The following is a 17,650-nucleotide window of genomic DNA, read 5'->3' as shown; positions in this document are numbered from 1 at the left end:
GGATTTATAATTCCAATAAATTTGGATAAAGTTTTTTTGCAAATTTACTAGGTCGCAAATAGTGGTAGTGCTGCATCTGTCGCGTCGATCTTGTTCTAAATTGAAGAATGGCTCTTCATAGATTTGTCAAAATTAAGCTAATATGCTAGCAAAAATATAATGGAATTTTGTCTTAACATATTATTAGCTATGGTTGGTGTTTGTTATACTTGAATGTTAATACTCTCACCTATTATGCGTTCATCTAATTGACCATTTTACATATGAGGTATTATAATCGCCATAATCAACTAATACAATAACTGGCTGTTGGGAATGTACATGTGGCTGTCTGAGGCAAAGCAAGCAACAAAGCAACCTGTGAGCCTTAATATTTATTTTTATCCTTGCATGGTCTGTGTAGTGTAGTAAGTCGTGTTATTTTGCTTGTTGCTACATATCAGTTATGGCAGAGGTAGGCTGAGGGCTGGGTTCATGAAAACATCATCAAACAATAATCTCTGTCTCATCTTTCTGTGTGCAAACCAAATATTTTAGATAGTCAAAACACTACCTTCAAACAAAAAGAGAGTAAATTTGTGCCTTGAATGAAAAATCTATTGAGAAACTCACTCAATTATCCTAGTTAATGTTATCCTAAGTTGTGGCTTCATCACACTTGGATGCACCCTTGCTTTGATGTTCGTTAGATACACCCCGCTCAACAAATGCACAAGCAACACAGCAAAATTTTTTAAATCTAACTTGTTGATATAAGATATCTCACTATTCCTAGATAATATTCAATGCATACTCCATGCAACATCCTCATGTTCTTACCATTGATCTTGCCTCCATACATGTATCCATATTTCAAGTCGATCTATGGTGTTCCACACCAGAAAACAACCTCCATTGTAACTAATCTTTGGTTTGCATGTCATGACCTTAAATCGCATACTTATGTGCCTCCATTCCCCATCACTTGCCATTGTTAATTTCCAACTCTCCTTAGATTTCATACCCTTCCATTCTATATCCACACTTGAGGATATCCCCTCCACCATATCTCATCCCTACAATTTCTTCAAATGGTACATTTGTTGAAGGTAACTGTGCATAAGATAGCTACATAAATGTGTTTTTAAAAACATATTTGCAATTATGGGTTTAGTAGCTGTAACATGTGGTAGAAGTAGACCACAGATTGTGCCACCCAAATGCTTGGCATTTTGTTTTGCAATATGGGGCTATTTGTGAGCATACACAAATGTCTTTCTTTTGGGGACGATTCCAAGGAAGCTCTTTACAACTTAATGTGTGGAACCAAGTTGGTCCAAACAACTCAATGCATGTCCCTCGTCCATCGAAGGACAATCGAAGCATTGTTGCGCGTCGAGGTGGTGTGATTGGTGCACCGCATGTCGAAATGTGGAGACGAGTTATTCTCATGCTTTTATGTAGGAAGAGCCTTGGTCCTGAAACCTCAGTAAATGGGCGGGCGGGGGGGCAAGTGATATTCGCATCGGAGAGAATCCATGATCATTTGTGCGGGCGGACGAGAAAGAGAAGGAGGAGACAAATACAAAGTCATGGCACAAAGTGTGAACTTACTTCTCTTGTCCCCAACCAACACACAGAGAGACACACACAGAGAAACAGAGGAGGGGAGGGGGTTTTAGATATGTATATGTACAGAAGAAATATCTAAGCGCCACAAAGAGAGAGAGAGAGAGAGAGAGAGAGAGAGAGAGAGAGAGAGATGGCAATGGCAATGGCTCCTGTGCTGGAGCTGGGCTCTGCAGGCTCTGGCTTGAAGAGCCGCCACAATTACTGCAGCCTCAGACGTGGGCATCTTCATGGAGGATATGGTTTCTTCTCCCTGTCCCATCCTGCTGCTGCTTCTTCTTCTACCCCTCTCTTGGCTGCACGCTGGAACCATTTCCTGCTCCACGACACACAGCCCCTGCAACCACGTCGGAATCCCCGCACCGCGGAACCACGGCACCGCCTCGTCGTCACATCCGTCATCAAGCGAAGGAAGGACTTCCCTCTGGATGCCGTCATCCAACGCCAGAAGAAATTGAAGCTCGTGATGAAGATCAAGGACCTCCTCATCAAACAATCAGGTATGGTTATGTCCCTTAAGCATCTCGGGAAGTTCCGGAAAGAGTTAGGGTTAACAGGGAAGCGGAGAGTGGTGGCTCTGCTAAGGAAGTACCCGGGCGTGTTCGAGGTGTTTGAGGAAGGCATTAGCGCCCTCTACTTTCGCTTCACCCCGGAAGCCGAAGATCACATCCTCGAGGAGCAGAAATTGAGAGCTGAATTAGAGGATGTGCTGGTTACCAAAATCAGGAGAATGCTGATGATGTCGATCGACAAAACTCTGCTCTTGTCCAAAATTGACCATTTGAAAAAGGACTTGGGGCTACCCAATGATTACCGAACAACTATGGTGAACAAGTACCCCCAGTTCTTCAAGGTGATCGAGACTGAAGGCGGCCTTGCTCTGGAGCTAACCTCGTGGGACCCAGAGCTCGCCATCTCGGCATGGGAGAAGCAGCTGCAGAGTGGGCCACCACCTGATGACAGCATCAGTGGACGCCCTCGCAGGTTTCCAAAGGTGGACCTTCCCAGTGGCTACAGCCTCAAGAGGAAGGACATAGAAAACCTCCGGAAGTTTCAAGCTGTGCCATTTGTGTCTCCTTACGCTGAGTTTAGTCACATCCACCCATCCTCCAAGGAGGCAGAGAAGCACTCTTGTGCAGTTGTCCATGAGATTCTGACGCTTACCCTGGAGAAGAGAACATTGATCGATCATCTGACACATTTCAGGAAGGACTTCAAGTTCTCCCAGCAGATTCATGGCATGCTTATAAGGCACCCTGAGCTGTTCTACGTGTCCCTTAAGGGGGAACGGGATTCTGTCTTTCTAAGACAAGCCTACAATGGTTCACATCTAATCGATAAAGACCCTCTCATTGTTGCGAGAGAGAAACTGGCAAGGCTCATAGCATTAGGGAAACATCGTGATAGCAGATTAGCAGATATCAATGAGAATGAAAGTGATTATGAGAGTGATGGAGAAGATGATTGGTCAGATGATGAAGGTGAGGGCGATACGCAAGAGAATGAAGAGAAAGAAGCATTGGAAAGGCTTGAGAGACACAGGGAGCTGCGGAGACCCTTGCACATTCTTCAAAGAGAGAAAGCTATGGCCACTCAGCCTGCGTTAGCGCGAGAAAGATGGTAGAAAAGAGACAATGGAAAAGAAACTATGGTAATGACCCACCATGGCTCTTTCAAAGCTCTGCTGCCAGCCTCCTCTGTGTATAGGTTGGTTTAAAATCATCATGTGCTACTATATTTTGATGTGTGATGATGGTAATGATTGTGATTGTTATGAAGTGCAAAAGCCTCAAATCTCGAGGTTTACTTAGTTAGCTAAACATTTGGCATTTGTGATACTGGACTCATGATATAGACATGTATATTCATTCTGATTCATTATGAAGATGGTGAGGCTTGAACTAAAAAAGGTCAGTAAATATGATGTCTCCCTTTGTTTATGGCATACATACACAAATTCATTTATAATATATACATATACCTAACTGTGAAGCCAATCTTCATTTCCTGTATTAAAATTGTTTTCTATTGTTTTCCAACATAATTCAGAAGTAGTTGAAAGGATTCGATTATGAGTTGGTATCCTACTATCAATTTAGTTTTGCTCTTATAAACAAATTAATCAATAGTAGGATAAAAATCCTAATCAAATCCAGAAAATGATTTGCTAGAGTTGAAGGGTTAAAACCTTGTGTAATGTGTTCTTGTATTTATAGTTATTGGATGCAGTGTGGTATAAACCAAACCACATGGTGCTGGACCTGATATGAAAGTTACCATCGTGTGCACAAGTCCACAGTCTAAGCCATCAAGCTGTGGCAAATAGGGTCAAGTCAATGCCAATATATTACTGCAGAAAGAGAGAACTCAAACTGATTTACTGATGTAATTCGAGTTTCAACGAAAATTATTAAGGCTCCCTTCTAATTTAAATGAGATCCTCTCATTTCTCAAAGTAATAAAAACTGAATTAACCATAAAGGGCCACTACATTGAAATATGAAGGCTAAAGATGGGTAAGATAGTTTTGAATCTCTTGTTGCAAATCTCATAAATTTGGATATTTTCTCACCTCTCAAAAACTTAGGACAAGCAAGATTCTTTTCTTGTAAGCTATGTATATGATAAGCATTTCACTCACTTCAAACTGGGAAGGGATTGGCATTGTGAATTGTTTCACAAGGGTGACATGATAATCATCCTATGCATTTACAAGAACTTCTCTTAACCAGGAGATCTTCTATGCATGCCATAATGATTCTAGAATGTCCTTACAAGAAATCTGAGGTATTACAAGAAAGGTGCTAGATGGATTTCATATTTATTATGAACCCTAATGTACCTTTACTAATAAAACATCTAAGAGCCTAAACAACCTATAATATAATGTTTGGATTCCAAAACTACAAAAACAAAAAGTATGAGCTTGAATGTCTCAAGTTTCTAAAATGTATCACCCTTTTGCTATGTGATAGCACCAAAGTATGTAAGGAGAAGTCTTTGCGATATACAAGTGTTTGTATTAAAGATTTCCTAATGACAATTTCAAACCAAGTAATGTAACCATTACAAATGATTGTTGGAATCTCAATTTTGCAAAGTAATTGCGATTGGATTCTAACAGTAATATATACAAAAGATTCTTGTATTATCCATTGTGTCAATTGTAATTATGTTTTAAGCAATTAAAGAGTCCCACAATAGCGTGTAGACCATAAGTGATCATGGTTTAAACCGCACAAATTTGTCATATTAAGAGATTTTGAAAACTTGTATGAGACAAAATTATTGCAACCATTATAGTCCAATGTTTCACGTCACAAACAATGGTCATAAATAATTATAGTCCAATAAGTAGGGTTGATGAATTTTAGGTCTACTTAATTCATTATTGAAAGGTTTTGATTTGGTCATGAGGAAGCTTTTCTTTGGCTCTCATTCATTCATGTGCGAGCAATCTATCAATAGAAGCAAGGTGAAGCAACCAACTAAAACCGTGACGCTTGTCGATCAACTTACCCATCAGTTCTATACTATTATATATTCTTTCATTCAAACTAGTGAAAAGAAATCTATTTCTTTTTTTCACCAAACAAAAGAGAGGAGAATTCTTTTCTTTGGGATTTTCATCTATTGAATCAACAAAAATTTGAAATAGTTTTTTTTTCCGTCTTTGCTGTCTCCGCAGATCTATAACACATCGATTAAAAATATATACGCAACATTGGAAAGATGACAAACATCGCACTAAAAAACTATTTCAAGTTTTTGTTGCTTCGAGAGATGAAAAACCCAAAGAAAAGAATTCTCCTCTCATTTGTCTGGTGAAAAAAGAACCCAAGTCAAATGCTTATGCCATAGACCAATATCACAAAGAACACGAAATCAATCTCTGAAAACTCAAAATAGTACAAAAACTCATTTGGGCAACATACGTGATTAGGATTTAAAACATGGACCAAATCACATGGGACCATACCATACTACCCGGTACTTTAATACCGACAATTACCGATCGAATCAAGTAGGCTACAACATAGGCACGCACGCGCATACGCCCATCCTCTATGTGGACAAACACATAGAGAGCTCAGAGAGGCACTTAAGATTACTAAGGGAGAAGTGAAGCCATCTTCTTCTTCTTCTTCTTCTTCTTCTTCTTCTTCTTATTATTATTAGAGTAGTGAATACGTAATACGCATTCAGAGGTTTATGAAGGGTTTTATTTAACCGGGAACTTCCATGGTATGGAAAGCTCTCTGTTTCTGCAAAAATATCATCGAATGTTGAGAAGAAAATGAGCCCAAAGCTTTCTCAGGAGCTTCCATGGTTCCCTGGCTCCCCAATCTCGTGAAGAAACCCTTCCGCAAACCTCTGTGTAACCCATGCCTCTCTTTAAATGCTTTACCTTTCTCAAGGAGAAGTGTGTGTTATATATCTCCTCCGACTGCTACTTATTTGGCTTCCAATTCTGAGGCCAAATACTGGGCGTCTGATTTAAGGCAGTTTTTGGAGAGATTAGATATCATAAGAAGAATCCATGGCGTGCTTAAAAACATGCCTTGGAGCTCAGATGCAGAAGAGAAGTTAAGAAGTCTTGATGTTGTCTTCAATGTTGAGATATTTTGCCAAGTCCTCCGAAGCCGAGATATACCCCCTCCCACATGTATGGCATTGTTTCATTGGCTCAAAAACAAACAAGCATTCTTGCACACTTTTCATACATATGATACATTGATTGGCGTACTCAGAGAATGTGGCAAAAGTTGTGAAATGCTAGAAGTTATTGAAGATTACAAATGTAGCTCTTTTCGTGAAGATCCTACATATTTCCATAATCTTATAAGATGGCATGCTAAAGCTAACAACCTTATTGTGTCTCTCAATGTGTGGGATCAAATGAGGGAAAATAATGTGAAACCAGGAGTTGGGTTATGCAACATTATGATCGACTTACTTGGTAATAAGAGGCGTTATCGTGAATTATTACTAGTATACCACCAGACAGTGCATACTGGACATACATTAAGTCCTTGCACTTACACTATCCTAATTAAACACCTTGCTTCATCTGGGCACTTGGTTGCTGGAGCTCAGATTTTTGAAAAGCTGCCATTGTTGAAAGTTAGGCAAACTTCACTTATGTTCGCAATCTTGATTGCATATTCTGTTTCTACTTGTAGCAAAGAATTGATGAGCCATTTAAGCTTGTACATGCAAGAAGTTTGTGCCAAGCCAACTCGTCAAGTTCTTGCATTCATGCGTGCCTTGGAAAGTTCTGGAAAATCATCTGAATCCAACATAGTTGCTCGATGTTTTTGGCCTGAGCTTACTGTTGACCAGATATGTGCATTGATTGGATCTTCTCATGATGATGATGAGGAGACTTATGATGGTGAACAAGAACACAATGAAAATGTCTATTATGTGAATAATGTCGAAAGAAATAGTCATCATGATTCTTGTATAAATGTACATGGGCTTGCTTATGCACTCAAAAGATGGGAACCTCATACAGCATCCTCACTGAGAGATGCAAAAGTGAAGTGGACAAGCAAGCTGATTTATAGGGTTCTTTGCCATATCCGAAAGGTAGATGTTGCTCGGAATTTCTTCTATTGGGTACAGGATCAGCCAGGATTCAGTTTTACAGCTCCAATTATATCTAAGATGATATCATTACTTTCTATGGATCGCGATATGCTAGCTGTAGAACATCTTCTGAGTAAAGCTAAAGAAGAAGGTATACCTTTATCGGTCCATGTTATGACTGCTGTTATCAAAGCTTATGGCATGATAAAAGATATTAACAAAGTTATAGAAACTTTTCACAGGCTCAAGGACTTTGGCGTGCAACCTAACATGGAGACCTATGAAAATGTAATCCATGCACTTGTGAAACAACAATATTGTCTCAAGGCCAAGGAATATTTTGACCAGATGAAGATGTCTGGGTTACTTCCATCTTGGAAGGTATATGTGATGCTGATTGAATGCTTTGGTTTAACTAGAGGCCTTGATAAAGCATGCTCTATATTTCGAGAAAAAGCCAATCTGCATAGAGAATCAAATCCTGACATATATACAGCTATGATCAAAGCTTACTTTTGGAACCGAAAACCTGACTCAGCTTTGGAAACTTTTAAAGAGTGTAAGAAAGCTGGTCTTGAGCCAACTCCTGAATGTATGGAAACTATGAACAAAGGTTTATGCTTGTTGAACAGGTCAAAGGAGGCTAAGGCACTAAGGTATGCCATGGAATCTTCTAAGAAGAAAGGTTTACACCATTCTGAGGTGTTGATCCAAATAGACGATATCTTGGAGAAAAGTTTTTTAGGAGTTTATCTCACAAGCAGCAAGTAGAAATATTTGCTGTTTTTTTCATTATTGGGACATAATTGTCACAAACATAGTGGGTGAGGCTTATTGATGGTATGATTTTTTGACATTATAATTTGGAACTACAATACACTAGCGGAAGCAAGATCATGAGAGAATCCTGTTGTAATACCCTGAAAATGTCCAGCAATTTTGTTTATAAGAACTGTATATTACGATAAGCACCAAATTATGCAGGTGTATTCTATGTCATTAGAAATCTCCTTCTTTAAACAACTTCAGCAATTTTGTATTTGGTCATATCATGGGCTGGTGTATGTGCAATTTAGTGACCTGATGAATGCAATGTTGGACAAACACAATTGGTTATGCTCTGACTAAATGCAGTTGCACTGAAAAACTGTCATGGGCTGATGAATGTGCAATGCAGTAGTGAACCCGATGAATGCAATGTGGGACAAACATAATTGGTTATGCTCTGATTAAATGCTGTTGCACTGAAAAATGACCAAGTGTGAGTGAATAGATTTGTCTTCCATCTAATACAAGGCTCTCATGATATTCAATGAATTTCTATGTTGAAAGACATTTGTTCAAATGTTATGCATGTGGAAATCCTGGAAAATTAAATTTCAGGAAATGTTTGTGTTTAATGACAACCTGGACAGTACACTCAAAAATATATCCAGGTGTTGAACTAATAGATACAACAAAAGAGCAGCAGTGAATTCGAAATTAATTGCTCTGGCAAGCTTATCACAAGAAAGCACGATACAATGTTTGCCTCTTGATTGCGTAATGCACATGAAGCTTGAACCCCAAAAAATAACAGTTTTATGAGGTTCACATCTTTTGAGTATTGCAGACTTAATTGTTTTGAAATGTAACAATCGACATAATAAGAAAGAATTTGATTGGTTATTTTGGTCCGTGTCCAAAATGCAGTATATATCATTAGCCAACTTGCATTTGATTTGTGAATGTTGCTTAGGTTTCTCTTATGCAAACTCAGAATCCATCTTTCATTCATCATGGAAACATTACTCAAAACACTTTCACAGTAGTATGTGTAACAGAGGAGGTGGCTTTAAATATCACCATATACAAAAAGATGTGGATGCACATAAAACTGATGCAATATAATCTTGCACACGAGTTCATTGTCACAATCTAAAATGGAGTTATTTGAAATGTACCTTAGTACGCGATCACACTTCACCCATTGCACAAAGAATTCACCATCCCAACCCAAAATGGAATTATTAAAAATGTATCTCAACAAACAATCACCACAAGCCCCAGTGCCATCTAAATTTAAAAAGTGACATAAGAACTGTTTTCTTGATTAGCTTGTTAGGGTTGGCCACAGATTGATCTCTGAAAAGTACACATTAAATCTAATATATTACAATTTACTGATAAAGTGATGCTTTTACACCAATAATTTGAAATTCAGTTGGTAATAATGGCTGCAAATGGGTCTTAGGTTTTTTTTATTGGTCGTTGCACGTAAGATTTGTTAGGGTCTTCTGTTTTTAGCTTTGGAGGCCGTAGCTCCCCTTTTTTTGCCTTCAAAAAAGAAATAACACCATAAGTTTATACCAAAATGCATGCATTACAAAGGGATAGGATGGCAAAATTTTACCTTCTTCCCAGCTTTCATGAAATCCCGCCAACTAGTAACCTGGAAATATAGTTATCAAGTCAGCAATTTAGTCATCATCAAATTCCTGGAATATGTATGGGACCACGGTTGACACCAAACCAATACAATCAATTCAGTGGGATGCACTTACACAAATATACAAGAAGAGATCTTGAATTACTATAAGAGGAAACTCATAAAATAAAATAAAATGATGAGTAAATCTACATACACATGACTGCATCCGAAGAAGTTTGGGTTTAATTCTTATTTTGATGTAATAGCTAGGTAAGGACCTGGTTCAGTTTTGTTTCTTGCCCTTGAAACTGAATCAAATTTTGTTTGTGTTTTTAATGAGCAAACTGGGAGGTTGGAAGTACAAGCCTTGCACCTAATGTGAAATAAATGTACCTGGAATATAGACGCATTGCATGCATATCACAGGGCTAATTCTAGAGATAAGATTCAATCCCTCAAATCAAATATCATGCATGTGGTTTAGTTCCTTGAGGGAGAATACTAAACACCTGGAATCAACCAGGGTCACTATGATGGCTTGTATTCACAACCGTATTTCATGGGTTTGCCAATCAAATAAGTTGGAAGATAATGTGAGCCAACTAAATCACTACCAACAAGGAAAATTTGCAATCCTGAAGGAGAAAAAAAGAAGTTGAGAAAGTACTTCTAATGTTTAAACTGATAGCCTCCTTGTATGGTTAGTGCAATAGATATCAAACTCATACCCGATTTTCCCTGGTATCTTCCCACTTCTGATCATTCTCACGTTTTCTTTTTGATACTTCTTTTGCCTCTTCCTCATCCTTTTTCAATCTTCCTTCTTCTTCTGAGATCTGGAACAAATTGCACCCATGTTAACAACAGTTGTAATGTTAGAAACAACATTAACAATGGAACAATAATATGATACTTACACGCATCTGCATTTTGCGCCTTCGCCATTCCTGCTCTGTGAGTATTTCACGTACACGTTGCTTCCACTTTTGTTTGAACTCTTCAGTGTCTTCATATTGCACTTGATATTTACCCTGTGTAACCAAGTCAAAAAACGTCATGCCTTGTATAAAGATAAGATTTCTTACTAGATACTATCACTACATCATGACGAACAAAGGGTCATGAAAGGGAACGAAATTCCTGCATGAAAAAATAATAGAGGCCAGCATGATGGGAAGAGCCGTGTGAGGCCTATAGCCATGCGCGGTTCGGGAGGAAACAGAGCCTTATGGGTTAGTACTGACTTTATATCCAATCGTTTACGAAGTGCAAACGGATTAAGCTTCCATAGGCTGGCTGCTGTTACTTGGATTTTTCACTACCAGAGTTACTGTAGTAATTAGTAATGCAGATGAGAATGAGCTGCGCAGGTGCAGGAATAAAGAGATTTTGCAGCCATGCCATATTCTCCGTAGTGACAGTACGCGTTTTCTGGGACATATTGTTATTGGCATATATAACAAAATATAAAGTCCCGACTCTGGTTAAATGTTGAAAAGATGCATATGAGTAAACCAACAATATTAATGAATTCTACATAAATTAAAAACATCAGATATTACCTCATCAACCAATGATCTTATCTTGGAAGCATTATCTTTTTTTAATTGCTTCTTTCTTTCTGCTCTCAGCTCATCTGCAATGTATACATTTGACATCAACAAATATATAACTGAATTAAAATTCAAAGTGCTACAAATTTCCCAAATAAACTTGTTTGTATTAAGCTTGTGTGGAACAACAGTTTAAATCACATCAGAGCAGGTGTGCAGTGGGTGGCAAGATGGAAAATGAGAAGTGTTGCAGAAAGATGAGGCCCAATCAAGCAACATTAGAGGGCCAACATACAATCGAGATCTATGAAGTGAACAAGAGTTTGATAAAACCTTTCTTCCAGAAGAGAAAGACCTTTCTCATTCTTTCGGCTAAGATCAAATGTAGTATCTGTTGTTATCAGTTTAAGGAACCTTTCCATAATCAATTAGGAATGTGAATGACATGCTTTACAGGCATTCACAAAAAAAGGAATAATAAACAAAGAAGATTCAGCAATGGCATAAATAGGTCTATGGTTGATAGACAATAGATAATTGTCCCCATTGACATCAATGAATAAGTGGAACTGAACCCCCAGCCTTTTAAGGAACCAAATATATTTTAGTGGTGTATTCAAGTAAAAACAAAACAAGGCATATGTAGGATTTGCTTTCTTTGGGTTCCATGAGCAACAAATATGGCATGCTAATCATAAAGTAGCTGTGCACTGACATCATGAACCAATATATGCAAACTTTTGTTTTGGTGTTGAAGAATTCTTGTAAAGCAAAACCAAGAAGTTGTAGACCAATTAGTTCATTATCAGCTAGATTCATGAAATGGACAATGAAAAGAGAGGTACTAGATGTGTATATCAAAGATTTTCTTCAATGGTTCCAAAGGAACAAAATTATGCACATTGATAGAGAAAGAAAGAAAGAAATATTATTAAAGCCCCCAAAAGACCAAGTGACCTATTAGACCTACCATAGGTTACAATCGTTGATGTTAACTCGCCAACTTACAACAAAAGTCGTCTTGTACCATTGCTAATGAAGCTATATGGAAACCCGAATATAGAGGCTGAGAAATATTTAGAGAGATGAATATATCTTAAAGATTGTTAGAGAATGCAACTTCAAGAAAGATATAGACTTTACCACATAAAACAACTCAATTGAGGAGAAAGAAAAATATATTAACATCAATAAAAGGCCATAATCATCTATGAGCCCTAACAAAGATTATTTATGTTAAGTTGCCGGCGTAAGTAACAAAAGAAAAAGCAGAGAAAAATGTTTCTCGATAGCTTCCTAAAACTAAATGGCTTGAAATGTATTCCTGAATATCCAGCAATCAGGTTTGGCGTCTGTTCAGTCGAACTGAAATTGTTGCCCTCTGAAAACAGGTGATCCAATATCAAAAGGTTGATGGAATATGGAGGGTATTTCTGATACAGTGTTATAATGGTTTTGATCATGTGAAGATATGCACCAAAGTTGTAATCCCAATGGGTAATGGTTGTCATGACTCATCTAATTCATGGATCAATTTTGGCTCTAGAAATGTTAGCTTGTACACCACGACAAGTGTCCCTAGTAGTATATGTGCAGAATAATTTTGTCAAGTTCTTGTGCTAGGTGGATCAGTGAGTGTCGACATATCCCTCAACTATGTCTCTAGTCTCTAAACGGGCATTAAGCAAATTTCATCGTTGTACTACACCCTATCGAGAGGTTTGAATCCTTCTCTAAAAAAGAACAATTAATTTCCCTGGTCTTGTAATACGCTAGGCAATGCATATATATTGCACAGGTGGCAGGAGCAGTCGTCAGAAAACTAGGTGTATATCGTCCAGTCTCTACAATATGTCCAGAGAGAGAACAACGTGCCAGATCATGTGAGAATATGCACATCAAAGTTGTAGTCTCAATTTGGATATCGGTTGTGGTGACTCCTCAGAGTCAAGGATCAAGTTCGGCTCAAGAAATGTTAGCTTCTACACCATGAGTGTGCCTAGTGGTATGTGCAGATCATTGACTCCTCTAAGTCAAGGATCGACTTCTCTTCCTAGGTGTATCAGTGAGTGTTGGCATATCCCTCAACAGGCTCTCTCTGTCTTTGAGTCTCTAGAAAGGCACTAAGCAATTTTTATAATATATTCCACCCTATAAAGAGGTCCAAATCCTTCTCTAAAGAAATAACAATATATTTCCCTGGTCTCCTAATAAATTGGGCAATGCATAGATATTGCTCCTCAGATTCAATTCCTTGATTGCAAAGCTGGCAGGCGCATCATCTAAAAACTATGTGTATATTGTCGAGTCTCTACCATATGTCCAGAGAGAGAACAAGGTGCCAAAGTTCATATCTTAATATAAGTCTCTGTAAATTTCTGGCAAGGCCATTTAGATTTACAAATGTTCCTTCCATTTTCATTGGGATGATAAGCATTATTTTATAATAATACTCCACCCTATAAAGAGGTTCAAATCCTTCTCTAAAGAAATAACAATATATTTCCCTGGTATCCTAATAAATTGGGCAATGCATAGATATTGCTCCTCAGATTCAATTCCTTGATTGCAAAGCTGGCAGGTGCATCATCTAAAAACTATGTGTATATTGTCGAGTCTCTACCATATGTCCAGAGAGAGAACAAGGTGCCAAAGTTCATATCTTAATAAAAGTCTCTGTGATTTTCTGGCAAGGCCATTTAGACTTACAAATGTTCCTTCCGTTTTCATTGGGATGATAAAAGCATTATTTTACATCTATACAATAACTTTATGTACATTGTTTGATCATGATATGTACTTTATGAAGAAACAGGAGCACACAGACCCTTCTGAATGTGATTTTCAGTGAGCTCATAAGCATTTATAGCTTATTAATGAAAAGAAAAGTGAGATTTCATTGAACATTTTGTTTCAAAACAAGAGGTGCAAATGGAGTCTACCAAATTCAAAGCAATCAATTCACAAGAAAATGCATCACAATGTTCATAAACAATGTTTCAATTTTCAATAGAATGATAAAACAATTGCACTTCTATACAAGATCTTTGTGGATACATTTTCTGATACATGACAGTGTACTTAATGAATAAGAATACAAGAAACCATCAGAATTTATTGCTTATTAATGCAAAGAAAAGCGACCTGTTCTTCAAAGAGATAGATTTTCATTGGACATTTTGTTTCAAAACAAGGGGAGCCAATAGATTTCTCCAAAGTAGAAGCAATAAAGTGAAGGAAAAATGTATCATGATGTCCAAAAAGATGTGATGAGAAAATCCATCATCCTTACTGCAAGCACTATGTTCTAAAAAAATCAACCTTGATTATCTTAACTCTTATTCATATCCAGCCTTCATGGAACTGATAATTAAAATAAATGACCATTTTACAACTAGTGTTCATAGTATAAAAACACAAACAGGATAGCAAATTCATGACAAATACCTTTTGCAAGGTTGATTTGTGCCACAATATATTCCCTTTCTTGTGGTTCCAAAAGTACCTGCTGAGCTTTTGCCAATGCTACATAGCCACCAAAAAACAGACATTTAGTAATAATACTGAAAATTTGTGACTGTAGGATGTAAAATAGCATCCACCTGGGTTGTTTGTCTATTTCCTATAAAAACAATCCAATTGACAATTTCATTCTAAAAGCTTTTTAAGGTAATGTCCTCACTATAATCTTGAACACCTGGTTTTCCAACAATAAATCATAATTATTGGGGAGACTAGACATTTGAATCTTACATAAAAGCTCCACAAAAACTAACAGAAGTACTTATCCAATATTATGACATAACCATTGAGACAATGAACCATTTGAAACTTAAATAAACAGTACATAAAACCTCCTGAAAATGGAAATGCAACAAAGAAATATTTACTCCTAAAAACTCATAAAAAACATAATGTCTATATACTTGATCCTTGCAGTCACAGATGCAAGAAACCAGCTCAAAATATGTGATAAGATAAAGACTTAGTCGTGGAGCATGTCAACCATCATACCCTTTCATTCATGCAATTCTCATATATTCTTTCATGAGAAAATATTCAAATATATATCTTTATAACAACAAAACACTTGAGCTTGTAACTGAGGGGAAAGAGGGAGAGGGAGAATGAGGGACCCAATCAGCCACTTGTACTTTGTACTATCTTAAAAAGTGGGAGAGTATTCTTCATGAGAAAGTTTGGATTGTGGATTCACGGGACAAGAAAGGGGCTTACAATCACTGGTGCAATACATTTCAAGAAGTTGTGGAAGACTTATGCTGGCTGAGAAATATGTCCCCCTGTTATTGAAGTAATGTAGAAGCACTAAATCTGGTATTCCAAATCATTGTTGTAGAATACTTAGCAAAAAATACGTGTACTATGGTATTCTAACCTTTTTTTAAATACTTAGAATACGTATTTTATAGATAAAATACATCAAATACGTTAAATATTTAGAATATGTGTAGAATACTTGTAAAATACGTTAACTACTTAAAAATTTTGAATTTTTTTTTTAACTTTTTTGAAATGATAAATACTTGTTAAATACATAGAATAGTCAAATTTTTTGAATACATAGAATATGTCAAATTTTAAAAAACGGCAGTTCTAAAACGTAGAATAAGTGTAGATTACTTCAGAGTATTCTAAAACGTATTCTAAACGTAGAATACGCATTTTTTAACAACTATGTTCCAAATATTACTTTCTGCAAAGACATCACTAGCATCAATCTTGACACTATACAGTACAACCACTTTCAGCACATGTGCCAATGCTACAGCTTTCTTTGACTGATCAAACAATTGCAAGTGTTCAATCATAGACTACATTGAACTGCGACATATCAGTTATAGGAGTGGCTAACAACACATATCTTTGGATGAGTTTCTGATAAAAACTATGAAGACCTAAAAAGATCACAACTCTAACACATTACTCAATGCTGGAATACTATCTACAATCCTTGAGCACAAAGCAGTTCAAATAAGTATTATCCATTAAATATGTATCCTGCACTTTTTGCTTAGGTGAGGATAACATGAATATGCATAAAATAAGTTCAGAAAGCCATAAGTGCCTATTTTGTATTATGAACGTATCATAATTACCATTTAAAAAGCATGGAGCAATCCACAACACCCTTAGCTTGTTAATATTTAAAACGAATAAAAATTATGAAACATACCTGCAAAAGCTTCTTTTGCCTTGGGATGTTTGCATTTGTCTGGATGGACCAATAATGAGAGCTGAATAATCATAAATATGAGCATATCAGACTAAAGCCAAAAAAGATTGCATCTAAATTATACTTGCATATCAATCAAAGTCCCAATGACCAAAGATCTTGCACTTGAAAGACTTGATGATACCAAACATATTGTGGACAACAGAAAAAACCGAGCATAAATTTTAAGAAATCAAGAAATAACAGTACTCAAGAAAATGCCTTATTATAATTTAGTAGAAAATGGCATGCTACCTATAAACTACCTTTGAAAATGCAAGCGTTGAAAAATACAATTAAAATTTTCGACCTATAAGGAGATACTTTACTATAATCTAATGGATAATGTCAGGTTGGGTATATTACCTTGACAAAATCCAAACATTGCAACTCATGAAAAATAAAGCCAAAACTTTTAATTTACAAGATGATAATCTATGTCTAATATCACGTTGAAAGTAAATACCTTGCGGTATTGTCTCTTGACATCCTCTGGTGACGAATCGAATGACAAATTCAAATGTTCGAATGGGTTTAGCTTGAAGCAAGAGAGAACTCTGTCCAAAAAAAAAAGCAATTTGTTAAATACTCATAATAAATAGATCGTTTTTGTCATAAACAAAATAGATATTGTCCTTTCTTATTTCTGCAAAGACGACAAATACTATAGGGAAACCTGAAGCTCAGAGAATGTAAGAAAGACACGATACAGCTCAATGATTCATAGGATTCGAGAGTATTAGCATGAAAAGATAGATTCACGAGGAATTGGAAAACTAAAACACAAAATATGAGGCTTGCAATATCTGCAAATGATTATTTTATAGTTATCGATCAAAGGGATGGGGACAGAAGAACCTGAGGACTTCGTTGTCGCGTTCAACTTCACTCACATCCGCGAAGAACTCTTTGAGAAGCGCGTCTTCGGCGCTCTCCGCCATCGCTCGCCTCAGAGCGCCCCTCCCTCTGTCTGTCCGTCCCTTGCACTGCTTCTCTTCGTATTTGCCTGTGGATGCTTCCGCTGGCTCCGTATGTACATATGTACAATTCCAAATACTACCCCTCATATTTCTATAAATCCCCAACTATACCCCTCTAATTTCCCCAACTCCCAAATATGCCCATTTCTCTACAATTCCAATGTACAACTCCAAAACTAAACCTCATTTCTCTACAATTCCAAACATCCATTTCCAAATCTCGCTATGTTCTGTATCTTATGTACAAACTTGCAAATACCCTTGTATATACAAA

At 37.0% G+C, this 17,650-nt stretch overlaps 2 protein-coding genes across 2 annotated transcripts; one reads left to right on the top strand and one right to left on the bottom strand.

Annotated features, from left to right (window-relative positions):
• The first annotated feature begins 1,698 nt into the window (after positions 1-1,698).
• LOC147869258 (uncharacterized) lies at positions 1,699-8,084 on the top strand. The gene is made up of 4 exons (XM_087323456.1): positions 1,699-3,229; positions 3,495-3,518; positions 3,838-3,841; positions 5,900-8,084. The coding sequence occupies exons 1-4, from the start codon at positions 1,742-1,744 to the stop codon at positions 7,969-7,971; spliced, it is 3,588 nt and encodes a 1,195-aa protein (XP_087179582.1). The 5' UTR covers positions 1,699-1,741; the 3' UTR covers positions 7,972-8,084.
• Positions 8,085-9,269: 1,185 nt separating this feature from the next.
• LOC147869257 (Chaperone DnaJ-domain superfamily protein) lies at positions 9,270-17,395 on the bottom strand. The gene is made up of 9 exons (XM_087327786.1): positions 17,255-17,395; positions 16,863-16,953; positions 16,358-16,418; positions 14,611-14,688; positions 11,173-11,246; positions 10,528-10,641; positions 10,339-10,446; positions 9,593-9,631; positions 9,270-9,516 (listed from the first exon to the last, which is right to left on the bottom strand). Exons 1-9 carry the CDS (start codon positions 17,335-17,337, stop codon positions 9,430-9,432), a joined length of 735 nt encoding a protein of 244 aa, XP_087183912.1. The 5' UTR covers positions 17,338-17,395; the 3' UTR covers positions 9,270-9,429.
• Positions 17,396-17,650: the final 255 nt, after the last annotated feature.

Source organism: Azolla caroliniana, unplaced genomic scaffold (genome assembly GCF_043228905.1).
Source record: "Azolla caroliniana isolate FFs.n. ecotype wild unplaced genomic scaffold, voAzoCaro1.0.p SCAF_1, whole genome shotgun sequence".
NCBI lineage: Eukaryota > Viridiplantae > Streptophyta > Polypodiopsida > Salviniales > Salviniaceae > Azolla > Azolla caroliniana.
Note: the sequence above shows the minus strand (reverse complement) of the source record. Positions and strands in the feature narration are given on the sequence as shown.

Bases quoted from the DNA above. Each gene is read 5' to 3' on its own strand.
- LOC147869258 (XM_087323456.1), top strand. From the start codon at position 1,742: ATGGCAATGGCAATGGCTCCTGTGCTGGAGCTGGGCTCTGCAGGCTCT. The intron at 3,230-3,494 runs TAGAAAAGAGAC...TTCATTATGAAG, and splicing joins CGTTAGCGCGAGAAAGATGG to ATGGTGAGGCTTGAACTAAA.
- LOC147869257 (XM_087327786.1), bottom strand. From the start codon at position 17,337: ATGGCGGAGAGCGCCGAAGACGCGCTTCTCAAAGAGTTCTTCGCGGAT. The intron at 16,419-16,862 runs GTATTTACTTTC...ATGATTATTCAG, and splicing joins TCAAGAGACAATACCGCAAG to CTCTCATTATTGGTCCATCC. The intron at 10,642-11,172 runs GTAATATCTGAT...TTGGTTACACAG, and splicing joins TAAGATCATTGGTTGATGAG to GGTAAATATCAAGTGCAATA.